This window comes from Chanodichthys erythropterus, chromosome 7 (genome assembly GCF_024489055.1).
Source record: "Chanodichthys erythropterus isolate Z2021 chromosome 7, ASM2448905v1, whole genome shotgun sequence".
NCBI classification, from domain to species: Eukaryota; Metazoa; Chordata; class Actinopteri; order Cypriniformes; family Xenocyprididae; genus Chanodichthys; species Chanodichthys erythropterus.
Window position 1 is genome coordinate 31,771,314 of NC_090227.1, and position 22,784 is coordinate 31,794,097.

Genomic DNA, 22,784 nt, shown 5'->3' on the forward strand with positions numbered 1-22,784 from the left:
AAACAACTAAAATGTTGAGAATGCAGTTAAACCTTTTAATTAAAATCTATCGTCTTATACGGCTCACCTTTAACACAGCAGATATTATCAAATATTATATTATTGGATTCTTATTTTGGTGGATTTACAAAAGGAATGTAAAAACGAGATGTTTAATACAAAACATACAAAACCACACAACACACATTTGTTTTAGATTTGACTCCAAACCATGATATATATCCCCTTTGACAACTTCCAGTCTAACAACTTTCCCCCTTCACAAAAGTTCATTTTAATAGAGGAACATGTTTCTGTAGATTGCATAGCTAAAAAGGACAGTTATGTTTTGTAAGCTTTTTTCAGTCCAAATCACAGGTGTGGATGTAGTAAGGGAAGCTCGTGTAACAGCAGCTCTTGTTCTTCTGTGGCTACGTGGAATGTGTGAATCACTTCTTCACAAACACAGCTGAGCTTCCACTACCTACAGTTCTGCTCTTCAAATCATACCTTATGTTTTGTAATTTTTAAAAATAGCTTAAAACATACCTTGTGTTTTGTGTTAAGTATGGTACAATACCTCTAAACATCACTTTAGCGATCCAGTTTTCTGAATTTAACCTCATGCACATGTACATAAATGCTGTTTGTAATCAATCCCTCAGGCTATGAAAATGTTACTACTTGTATAGAGATGGTAATATAATATAATAGCATAACTACGCACAAAACTAACTTTTTTAAATTTCTGTCATGTACTTTTAACAACATTCTGACAAGCAAGTTTGCTACTCAGGCAAGTTTAGAAAAGACAAGTAAGTTAAATTCACAAAGAACAAATACAAGTAAGTTATTCTGACAAAAAGTATGTTGCGATTGCTTACCAAAACTGGACTGCCGTCTAAAGTATGAAAATGTAAATCCGTGGACTTTTTTTATTGTCTTTACGAGATTTGCTCTTTCCGTAGTTGGTGTTCCCACCTCGCCAGCGCCATGTCGACAATGAAAGTGGGAATGTGGGACGTCATAGGCAGGGAACATCCTACTACGGCGAAGGCTTGCTGCTTAATATTCATAAGCCATGTCTTCACCATTGGGTGGTTACGGAGCATCCTCATTAATATTCAATATACAGTTTTTCGCCATTGGAAGGCTATCAAATTGCGTCACCGTTATCTAATTAATATTCACAATGAGCCTTCGTAATAGTAGCATTTGCAACGTATAACTTTTGTATACGTTTGCGTAAATTTGACTTGTGAGGACTATATTGTGAAAATGTCAACACAAATATAGTGCAAAAAAAAAAACAACTTTTGAGCACTTTTGAATTGTTCGTCATAAATCAGTTGCTGATATGAGATTTACATATATCATTACCTTCACCTCTGGAAAAAAAAAAAAAATAGTGTAATTAAGGTGTCTGTGTGTCATGATAAAGTAGAGAATGGAGAATGAAATTCTGCTCAGATCTCTTCATTGGCCTGGCATTTAGTCTTTTAGTACTGTCACCAAAGCTATATCTTTGGGTCAAAATCTGACCAGGGCACGGAGATCTGTTGAGACCAAAACATTTCAGACTCTGTGTATAAAAAATAAAAAAAACTTGTGAGAAATGCAGAAGAGTACTGCAGAACATTATTGTTCATTGTAGGATACCAACCATAAGGAAATGAAGCTGTGAAAGAAAGTCAATACTTCTGTTTCTCTAGGCTACATAATATGTAGTTTAATATGAAAAAAAAATCCTCTAATACAAATCTAAAATGGCACAAGAATCTGGCTTCTTATTCCTTATAAGCTTTACTTAGGCCTACACAACTTAAAGGTGCTAAAGAGGATGTTTTGTTTAATACATTTTTGCAATATTACTTGGAACTGTCTTTACTAACTGATAAAAGACTATTTATTAGGTGCACTGAAAGGAATAATATTAATATACATCATCTGTGCACGAGGTAGGGCCTTAAAAACATCAGCCAATGATCGCGTAAACGATTGGCCCTCTGGCTTGTCAATCACTGCCGTGACGTTCCTTGTGAGAGACGTGCACGGATTGGCCCTCTGGTGCTGCGCGCTCCAGTAACTTTCCACACTCCACAGGCGCCGCATGCAATGTTTTTGTCAGGAGACAGGAGTAACAACTGCAGATTATGAGTTACCTGCGGTGAGTCCGACATAATGAATCCACTAACCCGACACAGCGAATGCCAGTGGTAAACACTCGTGTTCCAGTACTGCACGATTTTTGGGAGGCGTTCCTTTGAAGTGAGCTGTGAAGGAGGGGGGCTGTTCTTACGCATGCGCTCATTTCAAAAACTCAGTAATAGTTTTTGGATTCTCAGTCGACGAAAAGATCCTCTCTATCACCTTTAAGTAGGTGAGACTGAGACTAATATTTAACCAAGTTAAAAGCTATGTAAAAAAAAAAAAAAAAAAAAAAAAACAGTTAAAGGATTAGTTAACTTTTAAATGAAAATTACCCCAAGCTTTATTCACCCTCAAGCCATCCTATATGACTTTCTTCTTTCTGATGAACACAATCAGAATTATATTAATAAATATCCTGACGCATCCAAGCTTTATAATGGCAGTAAACGAGATCAACAAGTATGAGCTGAAGAAAGTGCATCTATCCACATGCATCCATCATAAAAGTATTCTACATGGCTAATAAAAGTGAAGTGATGTGTTTGTATAAGAAAAATATCCATATTTAACAAATTTTGAAGTAAAATATCTAGCTTCCGCCAGACCGCTTTCCTTATTCTACTTAGGAAGAAAGTGTAAAACTCTCGCAGTTCAAAAAGCTTAAGCTACATCCTATGCCTTCCCTATTCAACTTACGGAAAAAGCTTAACTGATTTGATGCCATTTCATTTTTTTTTCTCCCAATAAGTTCAATACGGAAGGCGGTCTGGCGGAAGCTAGATATTTTACTTCAAAACTTGTTAAATATGGATTTTTTTATTACACAAATGCATCGCTTTGCTTCAGAAGGCCTTTATTAACCCCCCGGAGCCGTGTGGAGTACGTTTACGATGGATGTGGAATTTCTTCAGCTCATACTCGTTGATCCCGTTCACTGCCATTATAAAGCTTGGATGCGTCAGGATATTTATTAATATAAATCTGATTGTGTTCATCAGAAAGAAGAAAGTCATATACACCTAGGATGGCTTGAGGGTGAGTAAATCTTGGGGTAATTTATATTTTAAAGTGAACTAATCATTTAAAAGTAACTGTGATGGGCAGTGAAATATTTATTCTAATAACAGCCTAAAAACCTAATATTTTGCCATTTAGATGTCCTTTGTAAATTCACATTGAAAAAGAAAAGCTATGTAATGATTTGATCAAAAAAGATAAATAATGATTTGGTGTTTGTTCAGCCATTATTTCAGTATTAGAAATCAATGACATAAATGTATATGTAACATACATCTAAAAATATTAGAAGTAGAAGTAATTTGAGTGTCATCGATTGTGTTCATTTATAGATCTACATTAATTAAAACTAAATAATATGAACTTCTCATCTTTAAGGCATTCATAACAGCCCCATCACAGTCAATGTTGCACTGACAGCCATGAATAATAGACCCACAGCGCTACAGTACTGCATGGCCTTTGAGAGGCCTCTCCATCTTCACTGTGTTTGGATCACACTCCAACATCTCTCTGATCCATTCGTCATTCAGTGCGCCTTCAATGAATTCCTCTTGGCTAATTATGGCTATAGAGACAGAAAGACAAAGAATGACATAAGGAGACTGAACTTTCTGTAAACTGTCACTTGCTGGTTCAGATAGACAGCGCTTTGAATTTTATAAGTGGTCGAAATGACTTGGAGTATAGCAATGTGATAGCAATGTACCATTGTTATCTTTGTCCAGTCGTACAAATATCCTATTGGTGCACTCTTCAGCAGTCAGAGGATTAGGTTTGGTCAGTGATGCTGCAACGCTCATCTTGTACACAGCCTGAGAATGACATTTAATTCTGATTATATATTGCCCTCTAGTGGAGCAATGCAGAATCGAGTAAACAAACACCATTTTAAAGGATTAGTCCACTTTTAAATAAAATTTTCCTGATAATTTACTCACCCCCATGTCATTCAAGATGTTCATGTCTTTCTTTCTTCAGTCAAAAAAAGATGAAAACATTCCAGGATTATTCTCTTTATAGTGGACTTCAATGGCCTCCAGACAGTTGAAGGTCAAAATTACAGTTTCATTGCAGCTTCAAAGGGCTTTAAACGATACCAGACGAGGAATAAGGGTCTTATCTAGCGAAACGATCAGCCATTTTCAGAAAAAAAATACAACTGTATATGCTTTATAAACACAAATTATCGTCTTGCATGTGCTTCCGCTTTCCGTATTCTTCAAAAAGCTTACGCTGTATGTCCTACGCCTTCCCTATTCTACTTACGGAACGAACGCAGCGTACCTTAATTTCTTTTTAACTGATGAAAGAAAGACATGCACATCTTGGATGACATGGGGGTGAGTAAATTATCAGGAAATTTTTATTTAAAAGTGGACTAATCCTTTATTAATTAGATTTGATGGTCAAATTAGAATAACAAGTAATAGAGTTCAACTAATATAATCGCTTACCTGCATGATTTCAAGCATCTCTGACCGTGTAATGGCTCCATCTTTGTCTTTGTCATAGAGTTTGAAGGACCAGCGCAGTTTCTCCACCGTCGTGCCCTCAATCAACATGCTGATAGCTGTCACATATTCTCTGAAGTCCACAACTCCATCCTATTAAATGGCAATCATAATCACTCTTTTTATACAAATAGTGAAAAACTGTGAAAAAAAAACAACATTTCTGTTATGATTTGGAACTAAACTTAAGAATCAAACTCTCTAAAAATTATATTTAAACATAACTGCATAATTGTACGGTTCATAACATAACATAACATAAGCTAACATAAAGTAACATAACATGACATAAAGTAACAAAGTTATAAAGATAGACATAAACATACTTTTTGTGTCCACCCTTCTGACAAACATGAAATCTTATTCATTTTTTAAAATCTGTTTTGTTAAAAAGGAACAAGAGTCAGTACAGTGTCCTGCACGTCTCTTTGTTCTGCCTCTTCCTTTTGCAAGCCATCATACATGTTTTGTAAAGGCAGTGTGAAAATGATTCCATTTAAACCAGGCTTAAAAATGTCACATGTGCCAAGCCTCAAAGCTTATCTGGTTTTGAGCTGTGTAATACCCCATTGTTATCTAGCGTGCGGAATATCTGCTCTGCATACTCCGCTGACTCTTTTCCCACGGTTCCATTGCAGAAGTGACGTCGGAACTCATGGAGAGTGATCAGTCCACTGGGACACTCGTTCAGGAATTTCCTGTCAGAAATAAGTGTGGACACATTTTATAAAATATTTATTAATTTTTTTTTTTTTTATATCTGAAGAGGTATTTATAAAGCTGAAAGTTTGACAGTGTAGTTTAAAATTAGAATGATTTTAATCAGTTATTTTCTCATCTTAAACCATTGATTAATATTCATTGACATTGGGACACATTTTAAAACAGCTGAAAGTAGGACAGTGTAGTTTAAAACTATACGGATAAACAAAACTGTGAAGAAAAAAATAAAAAAGCTAACTAACCCTAACCAAGGGTCAGAATTTTCCATTCAACCACATCTGGTAAATAATAAAAAAAAAAAAGGGATATTAATTAAAATTAATATTAGGGCTGTCATTGTATCGTGATTAATCTCATACAAAATAAAAGTTTGAGTTTGCCTAATATATGTGTGAGTAGTGTGTGTAATTATTATGTATATATAAATACAACACACATTCATGTATATATTTGAGAAATATTTACAAGTATATGTATTTATTTAGGTTTTTATATCATTTATATTATATATATAAATAAAAATATTTTGAACATAAATAACATTTCTCTTCAATATTTTACATTAATTTGTGTGTATTTATATATACATAATAATTACACACAGTACTCACACATATATTAGGCAAAGTCAAACTTTTATTTTGTTTGCGATTAATCACGATTAATCATTTTACAGCCCTAAATTAATATGTATTAGGGCTGTCAAGCAATTAAAACTTCAGTGCACATAAACTTTTAGGCTTCAACGGCCATGAGGGTGAGTAGGCTAAATGATGACAGAATTTTCATTTTTGGGTGAGCTATAGGCTACTTTTAATGTTTTTTTTTTTTTAGCCTATTAATATGGACATATTATTATGAAATATTTTTAATGAAATGATAGGCTTGTCTGGCTATCACCAGACCAAGCTCAATTTAAAATTGATTAAAAAAAATCAAATCGCCGGCAGATCAGGCTGGGTTTACCCAGTCTAATGATAGGCCTACTCTATAAGAAACTAAAACTGCCAGTAGGTGGCGGTAAATGTCTTAATGAGTTACTCATTATTTGATTTGTTCAAACGGCTGAATCATCCAGGAATGGCAGATAGGCTATTGAATAATTGGTTCACCCGACTGATTCGCTCAAAACGCGGATTCATTCAGAAAAGTTGCACCGCTGTATGTTACTTAGAAGCGTACAACATTTCTGCTCTGGCTTTACAGGTAATATTTTCGCTGGCAAAATTGAGCAAAAACAGACAATATTGTGTCTAAAATATAACAATATTAATTAAAAAAAAAAAAATTTAACTGGTGTATAATATCAATATCACATCTGCACTTGTGCTATTCGGGAAAAAAAACGCACTCATGTTATTATTATTACTCACCCTAGCTCATATCGTTCTACACCCGTACTTCCGTAATTCGTTCTTCTTCGGAACACAAATTAAGATATTTTTTATCAAATCCGATGGCTCAGCGAGGCTTGCATACACCGCAATGACATTTCCTCTCTCAAGATCGATAAAGGTACTAAAAACATATTTAAATCATTTCATGTGAGTTCAGTGGTTCTACCTTAATATTATAAAGCAATGAGAATATTTTGCGTGCGCCAAAAAAAACCCAAAATAACGACTTTTTAACAATATCTAGTGATGGCCGATTTCATAACACTGCTTCTTGAAACTTCGGAGCTTTACGAATCAAATCAGTGGATCGGAGCGCCAAAGTCACGTGATTTCAGCAGTTTGGCGGTTTGATACGCGATCCGAATCACTGATTCGACTCAAAAGATTCATAACGCTCTGAAGCAGTGTTTTGAAATCGGTCATCACTAGATATTGTTAAAAAGTCATTTTGGGGTTTTTTTAAGCGCACAAAAACCCGTCGCTTTATAACATTAAGACAAAGAACCACTGAATTCACATGAACTGATTTAAATATGTTTTTAGTATGGACCTTTCTGGATCTTGAGAGAGGAGGTAGGCTACCATTGCTGTCTATTCAGGCCTCGCTGAGCCATCGGATTTAATCAAAAATATTTTAATGTGTTCCGAAAATGAACGAAGGTCTTACGAACGACACGAGGGTGAGTAATAAATGACATTATCTTCATTTTTTGGGTGAACTAACCCTTTAAATATATCATGATATAAATATGAGACAAAAACTCACAGGGGCAGTTTTGCCCTGATAGCTTAAATTAAATTAAATTTGGGGCATTCTAACTGCATTTCACGCATTGAGTTGTTAACCTGCTTCATGTTCAGTACCACTCAATCAACTTTATGAAACGTACGATGAACTAAAGGTTAGGGCGGGGCCGATGCGTTAATACTTTTAACGCGTTATGTTTACCCATAACTAATTATTTAAATCAACAGCCCTAATATGTATAATACCAAAGTCCCTAGTCTTTGATAATACTAACTCTTTCCCCGCACAGAACTTTCCGTGTTTTCACTGTTATACGGTAGGGGGCGCTATTACGCATCTTCTGAAAGAGTAGAGAATCTCCGGAATCTCCCAGAATCTTTTAAAAGTTTTGTAAAAATTATTAAAAATGCTGGCGGTGACTAGAAAGTTCACTCTCACACACACACACACACACGGGGAAAGAGTTGATTAATACCTACCAGTGTTAACACTTAATAACTTTAAGTTGTTGTGTTCTGTCTACATGATTTCTAGAACACACACACTATGAATGATAAAGCAATTGTCTTATCATGCACATCATGAAATGAAATGTTCTAGGAAAAGAGTGGATACACTAAAAGTTCCAAATAAAAAAACAACAGGACTCCCAATTAAACAAGCAGATGACCTTCTTAAGCTGAGATATTGTTTATTTGGTTTTACAGTCATGGTTGGCACTTTATGGTCTATAATAAAAATCTTCAGTATGGCATGATCCATTCTTGACACATTTTACAGCTGTATAATTATACTCTCCAATAATAAAAACCCAGAATGGGGTCGGGTCTTGTATAAAAGCATCTCAGATGACATGTAACCATGCTTATGTATCCTATTTTTACTGCCTACTTCCCTAAAGACCAGTCATATTAGTCGCCTAGTTAATATTTTGCACTTACCTGAACCATTCATAAAGCTCGGTGACGTAGGTACCACCTTTTCTGCAGGGTAAGGTTGCAGTCTGTCCCATCTTCATCAGTGCAACAAAATCAACAATAGCAGAGGGGCATATATAGCAAAGCCCAGCTTACTTCTCTTTCACTTAATCATTCTTACCTAGACCTTTCTGCATCTGTGAAATTAAACTAAAGTAATCTCCCCGCAGGAGGGCAACAGGCAGTTGAGTGACACAAATTAATTACCTCAAAGACACATGACATGAGTGACACTTGAAATCCACTAGCTTCTCCTGCAGCAGTTGAGGATCCTGCAAAATATTACATTAAATGATTTTTGCAGCTCCATATTTTCCTTTGAAGTATCAAACGCGTGTCAGTTGCTTGTGAGCCGACTTGTTCTGGTGACCTAGTTAACAAATAGTAGAAACCATTTTGTGCTTGCAGCTGAGAAAGCTTGAGAATATTCTCAGAAACGTGAATGGAGACATGCACAGAAACCATCAAAGATGCTTTCGGAAGATTGTGGTTGATCTAGATTCATCATTTGAGTCAGCATTGTTCTCACAATACATTCAACAGCTTAAACAAGAAGTGTGAAGGTGAAAGTTGAACGTGTTCTTGATTTCCTATCTGGAAATTGGAATTTGAATTGGGATGACATGGAAAAGGAATTTACTGAAATGTAATTCGAAGAAATTGGGTTAAAGGTGACCTAGAACATCTTTTTAAAAGATGTAATATAAGTCTAAGGTGAATAAGCCTGAATGTGTCTGAAGTTTCAGCTCAAAATACCCCATAGATTTTTTTTATTCATTTTTTTAACTGCCTATTTTGGGGCATCATTAACTATGCACTGATATATAGGTTGCAGCCCCTTTAATTCTCGTGCTCCCCCTCCCCCCGGAGCTCACGTTTGCCTTGAATAGCATAAACAAAGTTCACACAGCTAATATAACCCTCAAAATGGATCTTTACAAGATGTTCGTCATGCAGCATGTCTAATCGCGTAAGTATTGTATTATATTGTTTACATTTGATTCTGAATGAGTTTGAGGTTTTGCTCTGTGGCTAAAGCTAACATTACACACTGTTGGAGAGATTTATAAAGAATGAAGTTGTGTTTATGAATTATACAGACTGCAAGTGTTTAAAAATGAAAATAACGACGACTCTCGTCTCCGTGAATGCAGTAAGAAACGATGGTAACTTTAACCACATTTAACAGTAAATTAGCAAACATGCTAACGAAACATTTAGAAAGACAATTTACAAATATCACTAAAAATATCATGTAATCATGATACCCTAACCCTACTCACAACTCTCCACACTCTCCACCCTATTCAACATCCAGAGAGGCGGAGCTGGCCGTCATAGACTCGTCTCTCCCCAGTCATTCTCCTACGCTATTTACCTTGTAGCACTTCTGGGTTCTACATCAGGCTTAGTATTGGCCGACGCTGTTCAAGCACCAAGACGCATGCCTGTGATGCTGAAGCAGGAGCCAGCCAATACTGAGCCGGCGTTCTGACATAGATCCTAGAAGCGTTGCAACATAAATAGCGTAGGAGAAAGACAGGGGAGAGATGAATTTGTTGAATAAAAGTCATTATTTTTGTTTTGTTTTTACACACAAAAAGTATTCTTGTCGCTTCATAACATTAAGGTTGAACCTCTGTAGTCACGTTGACTATTTTAACAATGTTTTTACTACTTTTCTGTACCTTGAATGTGGTAATTTCATTGTCTACTATGAAAAAAAAAAAAAAAAAAACTGTCGGATTTCATAAAAAATATCTTAATTTGTGTTCCGAAAATGAACGAAGGTCTTATGGGTTTGGAACGACATAAGGGTGAGTAATTAATGACAGAAATTTCATTTTTTGGGTGAACTAACCCTTTAATACTAAAACCAAAACAGCCATTCAAATGACCAACTAAATTTATTAACTAAATTCATTTCTGTATTTAAAGCATGAACTGTAACACTCTTTTTGGAGTAGATTTTTGCTAAATTTTAATAAAACTTTCTAAATAGGAAGTGAATATTGTTTTCGAGCATTTAATTGATCATTTTAATTTTGTTAGGGAGGTAAAACACACATTGGGTTAGTAAGATTTTTTTAAAGGTGCCCTGGAATTAAAAATTGAATTTTCCTCGGCATAGTTGAATAACAAGAGTTCAGTACATGGAAATGACATACAGTGAGTTTCAAACACCATTGTTTCCTCCTTCTTATATAAATCTCATTTGTTTAAAAGACCTCAGAAGAATAGGCGAATCTCAACATAACACCAACTGTTACGTAACAGTCGGGGTGTACGCCCCCAATATTTGCATATGCCAGCCCATGTTCAAGGCATTAGACAAGGGTTCAGTATTAACGTCTGGATGTGCACAGCTGAATCATCAGACTAGGTAAGCAAGCAAGGACAATAAGCGAAAAATGGCAGATGGAGCAATAATAACTGACATGATCCATGATAACGTGATATTTTTAGTGATACTTGTAAATTGTCTTTCTAAATGTTTTGTTAGCATGTTGCTAATGTACTGTTAAATGTGGTTAAAGTTACCATCGTTTCTTACTGTATTCACGGAGACAAGAGTCGTCGCGATTTTCATGTTTAAACACTTGCAGTCTGTATAATTCATAAACATTCATTAAACTTCATTCTTTATAAATCTCTCCAACAGTGTGTAATGTTAGCTTTAGCCTGTTAACTTTAACCTAGCTACTATTAAACTCATTCAGAATCAAATGTAAACATCCAAATAAATACTTTACTCACAGGAATCGATGTATGCGTGCAGCATGCATGACGAACATCTTGTAAAGAACCATTTGAGGGTTATATTAGCTGTGTGAACTTTGTAAATGCACTGTAATATAGTCGACAGCTCAGAAGGGGCAGGGAGCGCGCGATTTAAAGGGGCCGCAGCATGAATCTGTGCATAGTTAATGATGCCCCAAAATAGGCAGTTAAAAAAATGAATTAAAAAAAATCTATGGGGTATTTTGAGCTGAAACTTCACAGACACATTCAGGGGACACCTTAGACTTATATTACATCTTGTAAAAAAAAAACGTTCGATGGCACCTTGAATGTTTTTGAAAGCAGTCATTTATGCTCATCACGGCTGCATTCACTTGATTAAAAATGCTCTATTACTACTACTCTTATTATATTTTAAAATGTAATTTATTTCTGTGATGTCAAATCTGAATCTAAATTTTCATTACTCCAGTCTTTGGTGTCACATGATCCTTCAGAAATCATTCTAATATGCCGATTTGGTGCTCAAGAAACATTTCTTATTATTATATTTTTTGCAGAAACTGTGATTTTTTTCAGGATTCTTTGCCAAATAGAAAGTTCAAAAGTCCAGAAAACAAAATTGTATGTTACATTACAAAAATCTTTACAGTCACTTAATTTAAAGCATCCTCGCTGAATAAAAGTATTAATTGCTTTAAAAAAATATATATCTTACTAACAAACTTTTGTGCAGGAGTGTACAAACATACAAGTGAGTGTACTGAAGAAAAATATCTGAGCAATCATACACTGACACATGACAGACCAACACAGATGTACAGGAAACTAATGTTGTTTATTTAAGAATCTTTTTACATGTCAGTCTGGAGAGACAGATTCTCTGCTACTAACCAGACTTGTTGACAGCAGCAGCGATGGCGTCATACCAATGCTTGATAACAAATAGAGGAGGAGGAGAAGGAAATAAGCAAAAGACAAAAAGGGGCCTGCCTGGACGAGGGCCCCATTACAGCCTTGTTCAAAGGCTCAGAGTGACGATGAGGCGCACGCATGCAGATGTTGTGGCTTGACCCAACGGCTGCTCCCCGACTGAGATATTCACGGAAACGATGAACAGTCTTCAGAGTATCCAAACCCATTTCATCACACACTCGAGAATCAAAAAGTAAACGGAACAACGTACAAGTCTTTGACTGTCTTATAAGGCAAAAACCATCCAATACCATTAGATAGCTAACAGAACAACAAAAAAGAAGCAAAGCAAAGGGTACACAAAAAGGCATGCATGAATGTACTGGAACAATATAAAAACATGAAATTCTATAGACAACACAGAGTGAGAGATCTAAAATTAGAAAAAAAGCGAAAAAAGAAAAGGTCTGTGGTTTAAACTTACATACAGTACTTGATTTCTGCCAAGTGCAACAGCAGAACGACACTCCAAACAGAACATAGTCACATTAAAACCCAGTGATGCTATGTGGGGAGTGGATAGTAAGAAAATCACACTTGTCATTTTACCTCTTTTAGGACCAGCCTGCAGTTATGGCACAGCTCAACGCTTGTACATCGAGACGAACAAAGCAGCTGCTCCTGTGTCTAAGGCTAAAACTGCCCCATCAAAACCCCCAACCAGCCATCTTACTAGTATTGTGATTGGCTAACACATCTAACCACCTGTATGACAAGAACTTACAGTTGATCCCATGAAATTTCAGTCAGGTTTAAAGGAAAAGCCAGTTTTATATTTCGGGGTAGTACGGTACATTTACAAAGCCAAGCGCTGGGTGAGCAATGAATCACGGCAAGACTTATTTTCACAATAAAAACCCATAATGATCTCACTATCTAGCAGTATTTCATTTCAGCTGGATAAGGTGGGTGGATTCCTCCCTTCAAGTAAGCTCTTGGCAGCATGTGACAGAGTAGACAATGATATGAAGACATTTAAAAAAAAAAAAAAAGTAGCTCACACCATAGTCATAGAATCACAGGACATCTGACAGCACAGGGCAGCTAAGCATTAAGGGTACTTGAAATATGTCTGCGGTCAATTTGCTTTGGTATAATTGGTCAAAATCACCCATTTCCATCACCAGGTCACTAGAATCCTGTGGCACATGTGCACCGTCACAGTAAAGCAGTTCAGTAAGCCGACCGCCTGAATGAAAGGTCACCAGTAACAAGGGAAGCAAAATTTTGGGAGAAAAATGTGCAAAATCAGATACAAAGCCACACTGAAATGTGAATTCACTGAGCTGAACGATTACCCGGGAGAATCAGATAACTGTTTTGGAAAACATTTAAGAGTGAGAAATATAGAAACAGAAAGTCAGAGAGAGAATTAGTATCCCAAGGATGTGCATATGCAAATAAGACCTCATTTATAATATAAAAAACATGGAATTATTACAAGAAAGAGAGCAAGACTATCATTTTAACAACCTATGAAGATCATTAGTCCAAAATGAGGTGTCATGTTTCCAAGGCTGAAATAGGCTGAAATCTACAGTGGACATTGACTTTCTGATTTATCTATTCAAAGATTAATTTAGTACTACTTTAAAACTGTAAAAACGTGTTCTTTAGGTCTCTTGCCTTAGGTTAAAGTAATAGTTCAGCCAAAAGTGATAATTTTTCTCACTGTTTTGTTCTAAAAGTCTGGTATACACTACAAGACTTTTAAAATCTGAACAGATTAAAATACTAGGCATCATACACTTGCCAACTTTGTAAATGGTTACAGAAAAATACTGGACATCATACACTGAACAACTGAGGATCACACTCTACCAGACTTTAAAGTAATTCCAAACACATCAAAATCACGCAGAAAGGTGCCTCATTGTTAGATGTATGATAAATGAAATCATGGCTCAAAATATTAAAAATGCTTCATATCCTCTGACTGCATGGAATCACAGTATGATGCTAGAAAATCAAAGTCTGTGCCCATCATACACTATGTGATTTTCTTTGAAATCTGTCAACTGACCAAAATCTAAAGACTAGCTCTGACTTTTGTCAATTAGCAGTGACTCCTCCAGACTGTAAATCAGGGCAAAAATCTGGACAAATGTTGTGTAGTGTATTTCAGCCTTAAAGGTTAGTTCACCCAAAAAAGAAATTGTCATTAAAAGGATAGTTCACCCAAAAATGAAAATTTGATGTTTATCTGCTTACCCCCAGGGCATCCAAGATGTAGGTGACTTTGATTCTTCAGTAGAACACAATTTTTTTTTTTAACTCCAACCGCTGCCGTCTGTCAGTCAAATAATGCTAGTGAATGGGAACTTCTGCAATAAGAGTAAATAAAACTTGCATAGACAAGTCCACATTAAACCCTGCGGCTTGTGACGACACATTGATGTCCTAAGACACGAAATGATCAGTTTGTGCACGAAACCGAACAGTATTTATATGATTTTTTACCTCTAATACACCACTATGAGATGCCCTTTAAGATAAGGTAAAACGCAACACTGAAACCAAGAAAATACCGCAAATAAGATTTGAGATTTATAGAAGTGGAAGTTGTACTTTGAATTGGAGCACAAATCTATGGACTAGTTCTATGATGCTTTTTAGTCCTCATTTAAGCCTCTGGTCACAACTGACTTTCATTATATGAAATTGGTAATTGGCGTGAACATTCTTCTAAACCTCTCCATTTGTGTTGCATAAAAGAAAGTCTCACAGGTTTGGAAAGACATGAGGGTGAGTAAATGATTATAAATTGTTCATTTTAGGGTGAATTATACCTTTAAAAGTGGGTTACCATCATAACTTTATGGTTGGATTTGTATTAAAACTCAGCTTGAAGCAGGAAGAATGTGCAACCATCTCTCCATTGTTGAGTTTTATGCTATACAAAGTGATTGTTAGTTTTTTGAAGTTGAGTAGATTTTTTTTTTTAATCCCATTAAAATTATGGGATTTAATTCTAAAATACAAAGTTTAAACAACAATCACCTGCTAAGTTCTGATCACATAAGCATATTATACATCTTTGCACATAACTAAACAAGAAGACCTAATGAAAGGATGAAGCCCTGAACAATGTTTAAGTCTTCAACACCATCTTAACACAAGTGTCTAAAAAGTGGTACTTGGCTGATCCGACAAAGGATTTTGAGAAAGGGTTTCCATTAATTGTTCCCTGAGAGACCCTGCCCTTATTTGCGGACAACTATGTCCAGAGTTTCCAATCATCATTTTGCCAGATACTGATCTCCATCCAGGCATTCATTCAGAACAGAAGATCTAATAATTATACACCTGAAGGGGAGACAGCTGGGAACTTTGTCCCAGGTCCTCTATAATACAGCTTACTCATTGGGCCCATCAGTAAAAATGTTGTCCCAGGCCCTGTGAATTGTAGTGACGGTCCTATTTCAAGAGTAGAGTAGCCCTGGCAGGCCAGACTTAGGTCTGACAGAAAAGCGCACATTCACACACAGATTTGTAGATTAGAGAGGAAATAAACACAAATGACAGGCCTAACGGTGAACCTCAAATTTCCAATTTTTCCACACAGTCTTTTCAAGTAGTTCTGTTCGACAAACAACCACAAGCGCTCACCAATACCCCTCCCCATTGTTCCACTCGTTCATCATGAAACATTGAATTCAAGATGATTTCTGCTCTAAAAGGGTAAAATAACTACCAGGTTTCCCTTGGCAAAGGAATCCCATGACGTTTATATTATATATATATATATATATATATAAAAATCTGTCCAGCTTTACCTCAAAGCATCCATGTACAGTTCAAGTGTTGATTGACTAAGGAAACAGTTTTGAAATCCTTACACCACTGGATCACAGTGGACCATTTTCGAGCCTTATGGCTTGGCTGAAGCATGTGTTTCTCAACATGGCAAAACAGGCCAAGAACGTCTTTCCAATCCATGCCGAGGGGTAGCAGTGACCTCAGAGCTGAGATGAAGAAATGCACACCAGACCACATAAAACTTGGTCCTGTTGCTTAAGGTACTCAGCTTTAAGGTACTCAGAGACCCCCCCCCCCCATCTCCTTTGGTTCTCCTTCACCAAAGGCAGCCATCAGATAACCTGCCATGCAGCTTGTCCAGACGCATTAAAAAACACTAATAAATTAAAAACAAAGAATTGTTCGAAGGCTTGCTGCCCAGTGAAAATTAATGGATGGTTCATTTTAAAAAGCTCCAGATAAGATGGGTTACAAAAAAAAAAATTGGAGCCGAGTGTTCACAGAGACCAGTGCATCTCGTCAAAGTCCACGGCCTCACCCAGGTTGGCATCTGTCTCCAGTAAGCTCATAATGACTGCCATGGCTGCCTCGTCAGTGCTCAGAGCGCCCAACCCAGGAACCCCCTCAAGATCCAACTGAGAGCTCCCCTCTGGAGGACACAAAGAGAGGCAGAGAACAGAAAACAGTGAGTGCCATATTTAGTTAAAGCAAAAAAAAAAAAAAAAAAAAAACTTTTAGTGCAACATGTTTGCAAAAAAATAAACATCTCCAATCTTACTTCTAAAGGAAAAAAAGAAAAGAAAAAAAAAAGGACAAAATATTTACATTTAATATAAAAACAACTATAGAACATAAAAGTACTGAATTTAGTTTTTAATGAATTTGTCTTTAGGTCAACAGCATAGACAAATTTTATTGGGCCTAATATCATTTATCAGCAATAAAATATTTATTAGTGTTTCATTAATTAATCACTGAAAAAGTGTACTATTTGATAAATAATAATAATAATAATAATAATAATAATGAGTAATAATAATGATCTTGGTGCCGATAGCCTCGTGGGCAGCACGCCAACATATAGCGCCATTGCGCTTTGGGCAAGTTTCAGTCTCGGCTTGCGGACCTTTCCCGATCCTGTCCCTCCACTCTCTCTCACACACCTCGGTTCCTGTCCACTCTGTACTATCCTATCATAATAAAAGGCAAATATTGCCAAAAATAAATCTTTAACTACTACTACTACTACTACTACTACTACTACTACTACGCATAATTCTACATAGCTTTCCTGGCAAAAGTTATAAGTCCAATTCCCGGGGGAAAGCAAGTATTAATACATTGTCTTCCTTGAATGTAATTCACTTTGGATAAAAGCATCTGCCAATTGCATAAAATGTTATGAGAATATTATGAGAATCATCAATATGAATAAGAATAAAAAATAAACATACAACAAACCTAAACAAATGTAAAAAATTATCAATAAACATCTGTCACAATGCAAGTCTTAAATGTTCCAAAAACATTTTCATTTCACAAAACAATTTGCCCCTCCCCCAATTTTTTTTCCAGGAAAAACCCAGACATTGTCTTGACAAGCTATATCTTTAGTACCACATGACTAAATGCAATATAATGCTGTAACATCTACCCATAAGATTTTCAGCTGCTGTGAAGGCCCCACCCCGCGCTTCCTCCTCTGAGCTTGATTTGCCAGGCATCTCCACGTCTGTTGCTTCCCCATTTGGCACCTTACAGCATGAGGAGTATAATTGTGTTAGAACGCAATAAAACCACAAAAGTAGTAAACTCATTTCTAAACACAAAGACAGTTATTCTGCACTCACGTTGCTACTGGCCTGTGCAAGGGCCAGTGGAGACTTGTCCTGCAGTACACTGAATGGACTTGTATTGCCGCTGGATGGTGAGGAGTTCATCCTTAAGAAAACAGGATGACATCAGAATTCAATGAGCTTTTCCTTGTGGGATGTGCAGAACTACATATTTTCAAAACCGACTAATTGACACAATATTTCCAAGAACCTTTTGCCATGCAAACTGCCTAACTGATAAAAGAACAGTATGCCAAAACACTGCTGCTAAAATATCAAAAGTCATATTTGAAAAAATTATTAAATATTAAATATAGAAGGGAAAAACCTTAATAAACTAGTTGACCTCACTAATTAGCTAGTAATTTATTGGATGACTAGTTTACCTTCAACCCATCTGTAATTGTCATAGCTTGTAATTTTTCACTATAAATCACATATATTAATGTATAATAGTGATATAATATTGGAAAGGAAGCTACTTAATTGGTTTACCTATTATAGTCCATTATCTCATTAGCGATTTGAGTCCCTATGCACCCAGCGTAAATCATGCCAGATGCACTGGAGATCCCTGGGATGATTGGAACTTGTTGAGACTTCTTGGCATCATCTACAAAACAAAACGCAAAAATGACTATCAGACCAGAGTCAAAACAAAAAGCAAAGCAAAAAAACAAAACCCAACAAAAAACAAAAACAACAAAAGAAACACAAAAACAAACAAACAAAACATAAAGCAGAGCATAAAACAGAAACAAAAAAGCAAAGCAAAAAACAAAACCCAACAAAAAACTAAAAGTGATGCATCTATCTAAAAAGATCTAAAAATTTTAAACCCATTTGTTTTTCTATGAGCACTTTTCCCTTGTATATGATCTTGCAATGGAATATGCAAATTATAGGCACACGCCTAGAAACGAAACATATTAACAACATTGGTAGATCTCAATACTCACCCTCCGAGGCCTTGGAACTGCTAGGCTGCTCGGCTTTATCTCCTGATCCACCTGGATTACTTTTACCGCTGAGTCAGGCGGAAAAAGAGTCGAGAAATAATCTGTTATCTCATCGATCACAGAATTTGGTTGCGACAGGTTGAATCATGACATTGATACTGATTAATAGCAAAAATGGGCTGTTACGGGAAAAAAAAAAAAAGATGGGATACTGGTACTTACGAAATTACTGTGTTGGTTGACACTATGTATTCTACTTCTTTGGTCCAGGGATTTATAAAACTAAACCACTGACTTTGCAAGGTGACGAAAGAGCCATATTTCGTTTTGAACTTATAGCAATTTGTCTCAATCTTCTCTTTACTCCTCAGAACTGTAAAAAGCAGCAACCAAAATGACATATTAAAGGGATAGTGCACCCAAAAATATTCAATCCCATATGACTTTTCATTTTTGACAGAACACATGATCACATATTTGCATATAATGAAAGTAAATGAGGATCCAGGCTGTCAAGCTCCGAACAAAAAGCAGTCAATATAACTTGTGTTATATTCATATAATATAAGTAAACAATGATGTATTTCACATGAAACTCAGAAAAGGTATTAAATGTCACATTTATTTGTATATACATGTAATCCAATATAAATCAGTAAGGATCACTGAGGCATTGGCCTCATGTATCTGCCATTGAAAGCTGTTCTAATGTTCTTTAGTAGTAAGGCTAATAATGATTAATGATGGATGATGAGGATTTGGCAACCCGTGTCCTTCTCTGTACAAATGTTCTAGGCAATCTGCCCAGTTTCTTGGAAAATACTTTCAGGAAACTTTGTTTACAGCTCCAGTGTTCCTAATAGTAAGAATCTAGATGAATTGTACCTTTTCTGTGTCTATCCGCCAAATGAGGCAGGTCGTCCAGGTGGAAGTATTCATAGCAGGATGTGCCTAGCAGTTCCTGGGGTAAATAACCCAGAATAGTGGTGGCTCTGTATGCACAATACAAATGGACATCAGCTTTTAAATCACATTTTTTTCACTGCACATGTAACATAAAAGGTGATTTGTGTGTAATTTTTTCAATGTTAAATACTTTCTCCTATCACAACATGCAGAGGCAACTGTAAGTAAACCATTGATATGTTAATCTCACAAAAAAAGTGTAAACACTGTGGCACTATCAAACCTTTTCATTTGAGAATCTTGGCTATCTTGATATGACAACAATGCTGTGAGTTTGGGGCAGGACTATCTGTATTTCTGACCAATGGCAGAAGATGAGAGCGTTTTAGAAAAAATAAATAAAAATACAGTTTCAAAGCAGTTGTCATTATATTTGGTACACCAGAAATTGTACAATTCAGCTTCAACTATCAACTTCAATTTTCATTGAACGATATCAAACTTGAGCAGATTAAAAAGTAAAAAAGCTAGAATGATTTTATATAATTAATTTACATAGATTACTGTAAAATACTATTAAAGGATTAGTCCACTTTTAAATGAACTTTTCATAATATTTTACTCACCCCCATGTCATCCAAGATGTCCATGACTTTCTTTCTTCAGTCGAAAAGAAATTAAAGGTTTTGATGAAAACATTTCAGGATTTTTCTCCTTATCCGGTTGTTAAGTCTGACGTCACGCGGCAGCGCTTCCGGGTCCTAACGCTCTATCTCATACCACAAGAAAACAACAAATGTTGCTAATATACATACACGATGTGGTGTAATATTACAAAAAAATATATAATTATAACCTTTATCTCCATACCCAAATTCCAGATGGCCAGACAATGATTCATCTTTTATAAATCGTTAAAATATTAATATCTGTGACGCTGCAAGCACGGAGACTGTTGTGTAGACTAAGTATTTAAAATGTTTAACTTTTTAAAATGATTGATGTTTAAAATGAATAAATAGCGCTAATAAACGGCCGTCGATGGCATTCTCAAGTGAAACGAGTCGAGGCTTGGACCCGGAAACGGCGTTCCTTACGTCACGACTTAAGCGGATAGTGGACTTCACTGGGCACCAAACAGTTGAAGGTCATAATTAGTTTCACTGCAGCTTCAAATTGTTCAACACAATCCCAGATAAGAAATAAGGGTCTTATCTAGTGAAACAATCGCTCATTTTCTGAAAAAAATTGAAAATTATATAAGTTTTAACCAGAAATGCTCATCTTGAACTAGCTCTCTTCTTCTTCTCTATTAGAATTCCAGCAGTGTAGATGCTGCTAAGCGTAATACTGCCCTCCACAGGTCAAAGTTTGAACTAATTGTTATATACTATTGAACTAGCATATTGCATGTAAAAATTAGTTCAAACTTTGACCTGTGGAGGGCAGTATTATGCTTAGCAGCATCTACACTGCTGGAATTCTAATAGAGAAGAAGAGGAGAGCTAGTTCAAGATGAGCATTTCTGGTTAAAACTTATATAAATTTTCAATTTTTTTCAGAAAATGAGCGATGGTTTCACTAGATAAGACCCTTATCTCTCATCTGGGATCATGTTGAACAATTTGAAGCTGCAGTGAAACTAATTATGACCTTCAACTGTTTGGTGCCCATTGAAGTCTACTATAAGGAGAAAAATCCTGAAAAATAAAAAATTAATTTCTTTTCGACTGAAGAAAGAAAGACATGGACATCTTGGATGACATGGGGGTGAGTAAATTATCAGGAAAAGTTCATTTAAAAGTGGACTAATCCTTTAAGTACTAAATCTATCAAGAAACATGGTGCATGATTTAGTCTAACTTTCACTCATAAACTGCTTTTAAAGTAGAAAGACTGAAATAGTATTTTCTTGTAAATCATACTCCAATATTTTTTTTACAATTTAAAAAAAAAAAAAAAATGTTTACAGCATAGTTACTCTCCAACGTTACATATTAAATGAATAGCAAATAATTAAATACAATTGTCTGCCTTTAACTAATACAAGATTTGAAAAGAAAACACATGCCGCCCTCTAGTGAGAATTATGTGTCAACTTACTACTGAATGAATGAGGGTAATTACATACTGTGGGAATATTTTTGTGTAAATAACTATGACTAGTAATTATTAAACAATTAGTAGTCCTAAAAAAGGAGTAAACTAACCGTTGATCCACGAAGGTGAATTTGCCATCCATGGCGTAGCGGGTGACAAATTCAGTGGGCTTGACCTTGATCTCTCCGTTGGCCTGCGGGAGGGTGTGGGGGTGCACACGGCCCACTGCTACCAGGCAGCTGAAGTGGGAGCTCTCTTTGTCCACCTCAGCCTCCCCCTCCGTGCCCAGCTGGCGCGTGGGCCAGATGCGCATGTAGCCCGTGCAATGCACAGTGCAGTACCGCTGAGACTCTAAAGGGGCAGCCAATCAACACAGAGTCAATTTACACGTGAGCTGCGAGCCAAATGTTCCACCATATGTTGTTAAAGAGGGATACAAAAGGTGCACGTTTCCTTCCCTTTTCGATTTGCTTGATTTAATCTAAAAACGTGCGGTGAGAAATATGACACTTTTTTTTCAGTACTGTGCCAAAAGCTTTTGCTTAACATGTTGAACAAGCTGTAATTTTGAAACATTAGTTTATAATGCATGTTCAATGCATAAAAAGAATAAACACATGGCTTTACAGGTTTGTCTGAATGACTAGTCAACTAACTGCTCGGGCCAGTTTGGAAAAGACTATGCTCACCAAGAACAGAAACATCAATGCTATCCAAGTCCAGACAGCACTGCACAACACTTTCCAAAGTGAAGTCACTATCCAACTATCCAAGTTTGTAGGGATACAGCTGTCAGAATAAAATCCCACAAGCTGTGCTCACACTACTGCATGTGGCGAGAAGAAAGAAGAAAAGATGACGCGTGTAATGGAGTAAAAATGCAGGCCACGTCATCAACACGTCACAAAATGACCAGTTGGATGTTTGGTTCTCAGCAAGAACAGAGACATGAAGATGTTTTCTGCTCACTTTTTTCATAATTTTGAATTATTTTTTTACAGA

General features: G+C 36.2%; 3 protein-coding genes across 13 annotated transcripts in view; all 3 read right to left on the bottom strand.

Moving 5' to 3' along the window:
* The window catches only part of ppfibp1b (PPFIA binding protein 1b), a 30,618-nt gene extending 29,644 nt beyond the window's left edge, over positions 1-974 (bottom strand). For all 9 annotated transcript variants that reach the window (XM_067390197.1, XM_067390196.1, XM_067390198.1 and 6 more), the window contains exon 1: positions 864-974. The gene's annotated coding sequence lies outside the window, so the exon portion shown is untranslated. The remainder of the gene's footprint in view (positions 1-863) is intronic.
* A 2,616-nt stretch (positions 975-3,590) lies between these two features.
* si:ch211-245j22.3 (uncharacterized protein LOC563798 homolog) lies at positions 3,591-8,541 on the bottom strand. Its single transcript, XM_067390218.1, has 5 exons — positions 8,471-8,541; positions 5,227-5,359; positions 4,605-4,754; positions 3,857-3,962; positions 3,591-3,715 (listed from the first exon to the last, which is right to left on the bottom strand). The coding sequence occupies exons 1-5, from the start codon at positions 8,539-8,541 to the stop codon at positions 3,591-3,593; spliced, it is 585 nt and encodes a 194-aa protein (XP_067246319.1).
* A 7,746-nt stretch (positions 8,542-16,287) lies between these two features.
* The window catches only part of bmal2 (basic helix-loop-helix ARNT like 2), a 32,198-nt gene continuing 25,701 nt past the window's right edge, over positions 16,288-22,784 (bottom strand). For all 3 annotated transcript variants that reach the window (XM_067390203.1, XM_067390204.1, XM_067390205.1), the window contains 8 exons: positions 21,893-22,133; positions 19,662-19,768; positions 18,999-19,149; positions 18,777-18,844; positions 18,313-18,430; positions 17,833-17,923; positions 17,637-17,736; positions 16,288-16,631 (listed from right to left, as the gene is read on the bottom strand). In XM_067390203.1, the coding sequence (XP_067246304.1) occupies positions 16,480-16,631; positions 17,637-17,736; positions 17,833-17,923; positions 18,313-18,430; positions 18,777-18,844; positions 18,999-19,149; positions 19,662-19,768; positions 21,893-22,133 (1,028 nt within the window). In that variant the 3' untranslated portion in view covers positions 16,288-16,479. The remainder of the gene's footprint in view (positions 16,632-17,636; positions 17,737-17,832; positions 17,924-18,312; positions 18,431-18,776; positions 18,845-18,998; positions 19,150-19,661; positions 19,769-21,892; positions 22,134-22,784) is intronic.

Excerpts from the sequence above, each read along its gene's own strand:
- si:ch211-245j22.3 (XM_067390218.1), bottom strand. The coding sequence starts at position 8,541 with ATGGGACAGACTGCAACCTTACCCTGCAGAAAAGGTGGTACCTACGTC. Across the intron at positions 5,360-8,470 it reads GAGCTTTATGAATGGTTCAG|GAAATTCCTGAACGAGTGTC; the intron begins GTAAGTGCAAAA and ends TATTTCTGACAG. Across the intron at positions 3,716-3,856 it reads ACTGGACAAAGATAACAATG|CCATAATTAGCCAAGAGGAA; the intron begins GTACATTGCTAT and ends CTGTCTCTATAG.